The sequence below is a fragment of the Strigops habroptila genome, chromosome 5 (assembly GCF_004027225.2).
Source record: "Strigops habroptila isolate Jane chromosome 5, bStrHab1.2.pri, whole genome shotgun sequence".
NCBI classification, from domain to species: Eukaryota; Metazoa; Chordata; class Aves; order Psittaciformes; family Psittacidae; genus Strigops; species Strigops habroptila.
Window position 1 is genome coordinate 21,440,680 of NC_044281.2, and position 11,629 is coordinate 21,452,308.

General features: G+C 43.3%; 1 protein-coding gene across 6 annotated transcripts in view; it reads right to left on the reverse strand.

The window, feature by feature from the left end:
* The window catches only part of B3GALT1 (beta-1,3-galactosyltransferase 1), a 202,481-nt gene extending 191,884 nt beyond the window's left edge, over positions 1 to 10,597 (reverse strand). For 3 of the 6 annotated variants that reach the window (XM_030486618.1, XM_030486621.1, XM_030486620.1), the window contains exon 1: positions 9,917 to 10,597. Coding sequence is in view for 2 of the 6 variants with exons in the window: in XM_030486621.1 (XP_030342481.1) it covers positions 9,917 to 10,471 (555 nt within the window). In the remaining 4 variants the exon portion in view is untranslated. The remainder of the gene's footprint in view (positions 1 to 9,916) is intronic. The other 3 variants (XM_030486613.1, XM_030486617.1, XM_030486611.1) reach the window with 1 other exon arrangement.
* Between the last annotated feature and the right edge of the window lie 1,032 nt (positions 10,598 to 11,629).

An 11,629-nucleotide genomic window follows, 5' to 3' on the forward strand; every position in this document is an offset into this window, starting at 1 on the left:
GTGACCACACAGAGAACAGGGACATACTGTATAAAAGACAAGTTCCATTAGCACTTGCATGCTGCTTACTTTTACTGGGTTATAAAGAAATATTCCTTTCTCAGAGTTTTCAAATTATGAAGGAGATGATTTCCAGGTGACCTCAGCTGTGACACATTAACCAATACATGGCTTCCCCAGATTTTGTGGTTAACATAGTAATGTATAGTTTAAAGTTATATAAAATGGGTATGGGCTGGCCCAGGCTCCAACTCCTATGCCTTGGTGCCTACCTCTACTGGACCTTTGGTGCCATGACACCCAGCCATAATGATCTACAATAACCCAGCCATCAAGAATCAGAAGGCTCAGCCAAAAGACTGATGAAATATAGCAATAGGTAGAGGCTCATGGACGTTTTCTACCTCCAGGTGGGGTGTCTTTGCTCTAAGAAATACTTACAGGGCAAACCAAACCTAGCAGAAGCCTACTGCAATGGTCCCCCTGTTATACAATCTACCACTCCTGCTGCACATTCACAGCATATCCACGTTCATCCTCACATTTTACTATGACTTGATGCATAGTCTGATACCTAATACAAGTGTAACATCTTCAGAGGAAAACGAGTTACTTATGCCTTAGTTATTTTCCGTGCCATTTTCATTGAGTTATTCTGCAGTGTGTCATTTTACGTTTTACTTTCTAAACAGAATTAATGAATTTTGTTTCAGAAAACTGAAATGACAGAATGTCTGGTAGTGCACAGCTGATGCTATGGCACGACTTCCCTCTCCAAAAACCAGCAGGTGAGGATTTTGCTTTTTTAGCAAATTCTCTTGCCACCTACTTTTGTCATGACCATTCGTAAGATTACAACACTGTCTAATTGTGTTAGAGGATAAAGAGCAATTTTACAATGCCAGGTGTAATACCAAATTCACTTTGCAGAATACTTCAGGTGATATCAATACCAAATCTTAGAGGAAGAATTACTGTTTCTTCTGTACAAATGAAAAATAATTCACAGCAAACATCTTAGTTTAGGACTTTTCAGAGCTGTCTGTGTATGTTTAGAATTTGTGCCAGTAAAACAACAGTAATTCATTTCCCTTTAAAGTGAGGGTATTACTGAATAAACAGAACAGAACTTCTAGAAGCTAGTTCTGAGTTTAACTATTTTTTTGTGCATGTGTGTTTGATGCCTCTATGCAAACTTGTTTTTTTCATACTCACACCTATCAAGATTTTGTATTTTCTCCAGAGAAATATTCAGAGTAAGATACCCATAATATGGTATTTCAGTATATCCTCCTAGCTTGTAACTGGGACATAACGTGTTGAATTCTACTCCCATTGAGTTCTAATTTCATAAACTAGATAAAATTGTTTTATCTGTATATTCTACCTCAGTAGCAGTATATTTTCCATGTGAAATGTTTAATATGATCTAACTTGCAACATCAGTAACAGATCAGATGCTCAAATTCTATTTCAGACCTTTATAGTCTATTTCTACCCCTGATTTATCAATGGGAATGTTTGACTTTGAACAGTAATCTGAAATCCCCACTTGAAAATTTCCAGCAAGTAGGGCAGTCTCTTCAGAGTTTGCAAAATATTTTTCCACCTGAGCTGCAACATAGCTAAATATTTGTGTAATAGGTGCTACAGAGCAGAAGTCATAACGTGCTCTTTAACAAACTGACAGGATAGAGGTGAATACCAAGCAAGTATATGTAGACTTGAGCCATCAGACTCATCCTGACCTAGTTGCCACTATCTTGGTGAGAAACTTTCACTTGAAGCTTGATTCATGTAATGAAAACTTGTAGTATGATCAGCTATGCTAATACATTTGAACCTTTCAGCCAACTTTTAGCACTGCTATGTTACTTCCTAGTTTTATTTTAAGCAAATGCAGTTGTGAACTACATACAGCAGAATTTGGTTTATGATTACATTTGAGATAAGATGCATTTTCTGAGGCCTTCTAGCAAACACCCAGCTTACTCAAAAGCTTGGCAAAAAGAAAAACTAGTGGGTTTCCTACAGTCTAGTATTTAAGCAAAATGTATTATTTTTCTACATGTAAAAATCTTGAAAATTATGAAACCTTGAAGTAAACTTTTACAAAAATAAATCTTTACAGTACAATGCCATGAATGTACTAATGCCACTCTTACTAGCTGCCTGACAGACCAAATGATTTCTTGAGATTTGAAGTATCTTCTTAGAAAAGGTACATAGATGAAATTCACTGGTTCAGAATATTTTGTGGATGCCCAAAGCTGTGTGGTACATGTACTATCCTACCTTCATGAAAATACTTTTTCTAGGGAAGAAAACTGGAAAAATTTGGCTGATGATTCCGAATTACCTTATAAAAATGTTAAATGAATGACTGCATACATCTTAACACAAGAAGATACTGTCATGATGACACAACGGAAGACAAGTTCCACTTTTCACAATGGTAGTCTGTTTAAGGCAGATAAGCAGTGCAAGTGGCACTGCTCTATCAGTATGCTGCTAAATTAACACAGATTCATCAATTACTATTACCATGGCCTATAAATAATGGGGAGAAAAAAGATTGGGCAGACTACACACTAAAGTGTTTATGTCCATCCGTGACACCCTTGCAGGCTACCATGAACTCACTATTTCACATAAAACTAATCTTGAGCTGCATCAGCCCACAGAAAGCCAACCATGACTTTGCAGCTACTGTACATAAAAACATGTTTGTCATGAACTAGCACTAGGCAAGTTTCAAGCATACCATGTAAAGGGAATACACTAAAACCTTTTCCTGTGGCAAACAACTGCCTTGTCTTGGTTACTACAGATTCTGGTAAACAGCGCCCATTAAATAGATCGGGAAATTGACTTTAAACCACCTATCACTAAATTCAGATAGTTGAAATATTATATTTGTTACACACTGGAATACATGCTAAATTGAAAATGCTGGTTTGGTGAATTGTGTTACTGAAAAACAAACTGAACAGAAGAATCCTATTGCTGCAAAAAACTACAGCTGGTATCACAGTCTTTTAGCCAGATTTACAAGCAGATGACCTCATCAATAGATAGTAGATCAGCTGGGGCCTTCCTTCAAAGGATGTAAATATAATTCTTTAAGCTAAATATTTAAATTAACAAAGCAATAGGTTGACTACTAAAATAGGCCTGTACTTCTGCCAAGTACTTTAGCAACAATAAATTAAGAAAAAGAACAGCACTTCAGGCTTCAGGTTGACAAGCACATAAGGCAATTTAACTGCTGGCTTTCAACCATCTTGCTCTTCGCTTGCATTTACCTTCGTAGTTCTACATCCTCCCTTGCATCAGCACTCCTATGGTCCTCTGTGAAGCAGATTCAAGATGGCAGAAAGTGTTTTGTTTGGTTTTTTTTTTTAAACCAGTTGCCAGTGGAGAGGAATTGTCTTTTGCCAGGTTAATGTGCAAAGAAGTGGTTCTGCAGAGGGTTAGGAAGGATGGAGTCATTGTGACTGGGAGAAAGGAAGACAGGACCATCACAGACACACTGCTGGAGTCACTAAGTAACACCAAGTAATTATGCAGCACACTAATAATACATTCCTAATGTTCCTTTAAACCTTACTCTCAATGCTGTTTGCAATGCGGCAGCTCTTCTAAGTGACATGCTCTGAATATCAAATGACTAGCCTGGTTTTGAACAAGGAACATGAAGAAATCCCTTCTATATGGTGGGCTTACAGCCTAACCTCTAATTTGGCTGAAGATTCTGGGAGGGAGGAGCGGAAAAGCTTTGCTTATTATTTTCATGTTACTACAAAATGTAGTTCACAAATGGAAGGTGATTAATTAGATGATATTCAGGTTAAGACTGTTACGTAGTGAATCTGTAGAGAGGCTAGGAAAGCATTAAAGTTATTTAAGTAAACATTACTTTGCACTCGATATTTTTAAAAGCTTCTTTGGTTTTAATTAAGCATAATTTTAACAGCAATCAATGTGGATCAAATACCATATACCACCATTCTTATTTCCCATTCGCTGCAGTTGGATTAAGTGCTATGAGAGGTACCTTTCAGAGTTTTCTTTCTTTTTTATCTGGTCTGGGTTTCTGGACACAGCCTTAACCTGGTATTCTTCTGAGCTCGTATTTACTGAGGTTCAAAGAAAAAAAAGCAAACCACCTAACAAAAACAAACACCGAAAGGAAACAGCAAAAAGCAAAACCTATGTTACATACAAGCCATTTTTAACATTATGAACACCTTGACTGATTTGCCACAAGGCTTTTATTCCTCTCAGACATCAGATGCACACATGAAAAAACTCATAAGGAATGATACTTTTGGCAAAATTAGGACAAAGACAAGAAGTTGCCTTCAAGCACAGAACTAATGCCATGCTGACAGCAAAGAACTCCAGAAACACCTTGCAAAACTCAGAATGGACAAAAAGATGTCAAATTAGTTTCAATGCAGATACATGTAAGCTAATATATCCAATGAAAAATACTCTAAAACAGGTACACACCATCCTGACAAATGACTCGGAGAAGAAATCTAGGAGTCATTATTGACAGACCCCTGGAATTAACAGTTTTATCTTCAACAGCAATCAAAAAAACCCAGCAAAATATTGGGCATCACGAGGAAAGGCACCGAGAACAAGACAGAGCACATTTATACAACCTTGGTCCACCCATATGTCAAGCAGCATCTGAAGTTCTGGTTTCTGCATCTCAAGGACAGACTCTAGTCAGAGAAGGGCAAACAAATCATCAGAAGGATAGAGCACCTGCCTTAGAAAAAGAGACTAAGGAGGCTCTTCAGTTGGAGAGAAAGCTGAAGAAAGATATGATCAATCAAATTATGAAGGTGGTAAATAAACTAATGCAGAACTTCCGCTTGCTTTGCTTGCCAGTAATAGAACTAAGGGGTATTCAACAAAGCTAGTAAGACATTAGTTTATAAACAATTAAAGTGCTTCTTTACAAAGCTAATAGTAAGCTTCTGGAACTTGCCACCACAGGAGGTTGTGAAGGCAGTGAGCATCAGCAAGTTCGAAAAAGACAAGTTCTTGGTTGGCAGGTCCACAAATGGGCTCTAAAAACACTGAGCAGATACATACCTACCATCCTTAATATGAAAACTAAGTATGAGGGGAGAATACAAGGGAACAGATACATAAAGTGGCTAGGTTTGCCTACAGCCCTTAAACAGCATCCCTCAATGTCACTGTTGGACACCAAACCCTGAGCCTGAAGGCCCACTGGTATGACCCAACAGAGCTTTTCTGATAGTCTTTATTTCAGTTTTCTCTGATATCTTCTCTTAAGCTCTGGAGACTTTAAAAAAAAAACAAAAAAAAAAAACCCAAAAAAAAAAAACCAAACAAAAAAACAAACAAACAAAAAAAAAACCACCAACAAAAAAAAAAAAAAAACCCAAAAAACACAAACACAAAAAAAAGGTTAAAACCCTGCTTCTTATCCGCTGTGAAGGACACAGGTTTTGAGTTGCTATGTTAAGCAATAGATTAATACTATATCTCTAAACAAAAATAAGGGTCAGACCCAGGAGGAAATATTTGAATTACTCCAGCCAGCGTGACCCCCACAAAGCCACAGATGTTGTTCCACAGCAGGGTCTGCTATTTCAGTGAAAATGTAGCCACCTGCTGAGGGACAAAAGCAACAAACATCAGTTCCTCAAACAGCAGAGCTGCAGAACAGCTCGAAGGGAAAGAAGGCTAGGCATGCTAGTCATTCACATTTTTACTATACCAGGTCCCAAAAGATGGCAAGAGTTAAAGCTTACTGGTACTTAGATGGCAGTCTTAAAAAAAAAAAAAAAATCAGTGCAAAAGTCAGTATCTACAAGGTATTCTCTGTCCTCGTCTTCCACAAAAAGTATTTATACATGAAATGGGCATATTATAACTGAAATGTTTTGAGGCTTCTGATAATACAGAACACCTTCTGCAAAAGGATAAGGTATGCTGGCAATACTCCAAAGAAATTAATAAATATAGCTCAACAGAATTCTCATGTGGTTTCAGCTGCACAGCATGTTCTTATCCACTTCACTCTTAACCATTAGCTCCCTCTCCAGTATTTGGTAACTTCTTGTTAGTCAGAAGGAAAGAATGTATACTTATGTATTTCATGAATATATGTTGTGATACATTATACGTTAAATTACACATTTCAATTCTAAAGGGAATAACAAAGTACAGTAACTATTGCAGATATTTAGATTACTGCCACTAGTCTGGGAGGTTAAATTGAGAGCTACAAAATCAGAATGCAGAAGGGTTTTAAGATAGCATTCGGGCCTCACTAAACCTGCAAAACACTGAGCATTTTACATTTTAGGTAGTGATACAAGAAGAGGGGTGTGCTCATAAAAGAGATTTGTAATTCATTACCTTGATTTATCTCTGTATTAATGCTACCTCACAAGCAGGCCCTGGGCTCAGAGAGATTCTTGCACATCGTTTCTTTCTCCTGGATGAGCTCTAGAAAGCTGATCTTGGCCATCAACACATCTGCAGTCTGCGCAGCTCTGCCAAAATTTATGCCTGTCTGCCTATCAGTCAAAGAACAACTTGCCCATCTTCATTCACCTCTCTCTCTCTGTTACTCTGTTGAAGAGCTGTGCCCTCAGCATCAGGAGATGAATTCCCATGTCCTGTTCAAGAGCATCTTTTGTTAACTTCCTTGGAAAGCATTCGCAAGAGACGCAGGAGCTGAAGAACAGCTATCTTGGTCATTCATATATGCCTATGGCAGTGTTAGGCAGCAGCAGATAGGAGACATTTAAAGCCTGTGAGTAAGTAACAAAGGGAACTCTTGGATGTGGAGGCATTTTATACTTCTGTTTATCTGGAATTCTGCAAAGCTTCCACAAATCAGCATTTACAGTCACTGTGTTTGCTGGAGACAGTTCTAACAGCTACGAGTCAGTGTTTTAGCTACAGTTCAAAAACAGCATTAGCTTTTTCAAAAAGATCAGTGTACCATTTTCATGATCTAATACAACTAAGAGATACATCATTCATTCATTCATCTTTTCTATGATCTCTGCAACTCTTCAGGGGTTCAGCTAAAAGTACACATGTCCTTATTTCTGAAAAAGCATGCCACTTGTTTTCCCTAGTGTATCAAAAGAAATTATTTTCTTACTACTCATGGCAAATTACACCAATAATATTTTAGTATCTATCTTTATCTAAGTAACTAAATAGGCAGTAGGTTGGAGAATGTGACAGGACTGACTGTTTCAGCTCCCAATTTCTTATTGTATTGCATATAGCAGTATTTCCCAGTTAAAAAATACTACTACAAAAGTAGCTTAGGAAAATCGAAGAATTTTTATTTTAGTGAGTGTCCTTTTAGTTGGGAGGCATACAGATGGACTCATTTTCTTCTATATAGAAGAAAGCTATGAAAAGCAAGCTAACCACCTCTGAAATTTCTGCATTCTCCTCTAGCTTTAACTAGGTATGAACATTTTTATTGACAATAATTATGTTAATAAGTCTATAGTTGATTAATATTTTTAACAGGTAAATAGTTAATAGATATATATTCACTTTATTGGTGGGACAATCCATGCTCCAAAAAAGTTCATTACTAATTAACAAAGAGAAATCAACAGTGAATTGATTTTTTAGAATAGTTTTAAGAACTCTGAGGAAAAAAAAGTTAAGACAAAGACAGGCTACGTAGCAAATACAGTGGCATACATTCTCCTGTATGCAGGTCCTCCTGAAGAACAATCCCAGTGAAATGAGCAACACTAATAAAGACTACTCATGTGCCGAAGGTTCTACATTTCTCCCACTAAAACCCAAGATTTTTAGATTAAAATGTGGTGTCACTCACAAGGAGTGGGAGAGGGGAGGGAAATGCTTGCTGTTTAGGCCTGTAATCTTTGCAAAATTTCTACTGGTCTCTGCTACAAAACCACCACAAAAAATTGAGTTTTCTTTCCTAAGAAAGCACCTAAAGAAAACACAAGTGGGGTCTAAGGCAGACTGGCACAACTGAGGACATCTCAGACGTTGCATCATGGCTATCTGCAACGTACTTGGATTGGGACTGCTCCCTAAATTAACCTAAAATACTCTGAAGACGTTGATTCCAGTCAACTAAATGAGGTTTCTGAAGAAATGGTTAGCCAACACTACATTTGCTACTACATTTCTATCCAGAATCAGTGGTGTACGAGAAACTGAGATTTCATTAGCAATTTACATTCTGTCAAGAAGCAACAATATTAATCTGTATCAGTTATAAATTCCACACTTCGAATCTTTTACACTTCCTAGTGCCTCCCCTTCAGCTGTAATAGTGGGCTTCAGCTCTCCAAAGCAGAGCGTATTTGTAACAACAGTGCTCACACTGGTTATTCATCCTTACCATCTACCACATTTTAAAAATTTCTGAAAGCACGTTATGCACTATGTGATTGAATGCATCCTTATAACTTAATTAATGTATCAGAATACTCTGAAACAAGAGAGAACCAAATCGATACACTCCTAGAAAGTAGGGAAGGAAGCTTACAGCTACAGAAGAACAAACCACTGAATCAAACTGGATGCTCTCTTCTCTGCAATGTTTTTGATGTTTAAAATGTCCAAACCATCACATGCAAAATTATCAAGATATAATGCAAACAATGTTCTCTTCAACTGTTCATTGTGGATGCTGCCTTGCTTCCTACTTCCTACTGCTTCCTACTCTTTATTTCCATAATTGAAAGATCAGGTCCATCATCGCAAAGTCTGGCAGCATCTTAACAATTCCTTAAAATGTTATACAATCAACATTCTGAATGTTTACATTAACACTTATAAAGAGCATACAAAGGCTCTTTATTTTCTCTAAATTAACAAGATTTGACAACACTTCAAAGATTTCCAGTATTCTCTTCTATCACTGAAAGTACAGCAGGTTGAAGAACAATGAAAAAGAGTGCACAGGGATAAGTGGGATTTCAACTTCGTAATTCCTCCGTCTCAGTAGCCAGTGGTCATGTATCAACCGTCACCGTTACGCTTACTTTAAAATAACTTTTCTTTGAACTGTTCCAACAACTTTAGGATACGGTCAGCAGCCACAAGACCACCACCACCTCCATCAGCTCCCCTGCGTGTGAATCATCCAGCTGCGCGCCCGGGACCGCGGTCGGTGGAGTACGACCCCTCCGCGGAGGGAAGCCGACCGCACGGCCCCCACCGCGCCCCGCCGCGCTGCTCACCCCAGCGCCGACGGCGGCACCGCTACCGGCACCGGGCCGCGCGCGCAGGACAGCAGCCGCCGGGGCCGTCCCGCCCGCCGCCCCCCTCCTCAGCTCCCGCTGCGGAAGGCGGGACCGCGGCACCCCGCCGGATGGGTGCGGGGACGCGGCGCCGTCCGCCTTTCACGGCGACCACCCGCACCTCCCCGACAGCCCCGCACCGGCGGCACCGTGCGGTGCGCCCCCGCCCCACGCTCCGAGCAGCCCTCTCGAGGTAACGAAGGAGCGGAGTGAGCAGTACCGCAGCCCCTCCACCAGACTCGACTGGCGGGCTGGTGTCGCCCCCCGCCGCGGCACCCGCGGGCACCGCCGGCCGCCTCCAACCGGTCGGCGGCACCGAAGTTCCCACCGCGCCGTCAGTCCCGCCCGGGGACCGGGACGGAGAACGGCCGGAACCGCCGCTCCGAAAAGCACGGCAAAGGGTGGCGGGCGACCGCGCCCGCCCGCGACCCCAGCCCGCCGCGGCCCACCACCGCCCAGCGCTACCGCCCGCCCTGGGCATCCTGCCCGCCCGCCGCTCCGCCTGTGCCGGTACCGCCGCCCGCCGCTTTGCCAGCCCCATCAGCACACGGCGTAACGGTCGCGCACGGAGGCAAGCATCCTTCCTCCCCGCGGACGGACCTTACCGGCCACGCTCGCCGCCCTCGCCCGCCTGGGCGCACGCCGCTCCGTGCTGGGCGCCCGCTGCCACACGCCGCCCCGCAGCCGGCATCACTGCTCCGCCTGCAGCCGCACCAGCCGCCGCGGCGCGCGGCAGCAGTACCCGCCTCACGAGTGCGCAGCCCAAGCACCGGCGGGACTCGCCCTCTCCGACTGACAACGACTAGTAGCCAATCGCCGCCCGCGCAGCACCGAGGAGGCGGGAAGGTGTGACGGCAAGGGACCAATGGGAGCTCGCCCCTGCTGCAGCGCTGTTTCCGGGAGAGGGGAGCCGCGCTAAGCAGGGGGTCGCCGCGGGTGAGAGGCGTCGGAGCGAGCCCGCAGCGATGGCGATGGGGCTGTGCGGGTCTCTGTGCTGAGCCGATGCCAGCCCGAGCGGGGCTGGGGAACGGTCTCGGCCTCTCTGGGACTCGCTCCAAGCCCCGGTGGTGGCTGCTGCCAGTGGTAACGCGTGCGGCTGGGCCGGTCTCGCCCTGCCCCCGTTGCTCCGCTAAACGGGAGCGGGGCTGAGGGCCGGCCATTCAGGTGGGAAACGTGCATCGCCCTTCTGCGTGCGCAGGAGCGTCGAACTTCACGCTGAGACGCTTTGTTAAAGGAAAAATAAGATGAAACGATGGGGAGAGGCGGTTCTTTTCCGGCCGAACCCCGCTGGGCTGAAACCCTGTCCGCGGCAGCATCCCCGCGGCGGGGGCTCTCGCCGACCTTGGCGTCCCGACCAGCTGCCGCGGTGCGGGGTGGGTGTGAGTGTGCCGGACGGCGCCGCGCGGGAGCCGCTCGTACCCGCCGCCGCGGTGGCGGTGCGCTGTGGGGGCTGCGCTGAGTTCGCAAGGCCTCGGCACTGCGGCTTGTCCCGCTGTCTGTGCTCGGCCTGCCCCCGCCCGTGCTTCCCTTGGTTCAGCTGTAACAGCAATTCCCTCCGTGGGCCAGGAGTCTCTGGCTAACTTGTGTTTATGGGTTACACCAGTAGTTTTGCATCGCTGTTACTCTTTGTAGAATGAGGTTCTTTGCACCCTAACCACAGCGGTGTCGTGTAGAGATATACAGGCCTGGTGGGGTAGCAGAAGCCCTGGAGAAGTGAAGACCTAGGATGCAGCATAGAGAAGTACTGGCAAGGGGCGCAGGCTTGATACTGGAGACCCGATAGCTATAAATGGCTTACCCATGGTCAGTAAAGAAATGCAGACCTGGAGATGGACAAAACTGGGTGTGGGGACAACAAACAAACAGTATCTGATGTGTCTGGAAGGTAACATACATAGTACATTCAGGTGTAGAATTGGAACTGCAGACCAGTGAAGAAGCATGTTAACAAACATAAAAATGACCTCAAGTGGATCCTAGAGGAGGAAGAACAAATCATAAACATGAACATCATACTTCTCCTGGCCAAGGACTCCAAATGCTCACAAGTCACTGTTGTCACCCCTCATGCTCCTAACCTAGAACAAAACTGATCAGGCAGGGGATGGAGAGGAGCAGTGGTAGGGTGGATGTAACATCAGGAGAAGGGTGAAACAACAACAACAACTGCATTATCATCACTCTTTTCTGTAACTAATAATTAATAGACTCTTAAGATTTCAGTTAATAAATGTCTCTACCCTCTTTCCAGTCGCTTTCTCTAAAAAGCCAGGTGAATAATAGTTGAAAACATTTCAGAAAGATGTTTCACTGCTGGG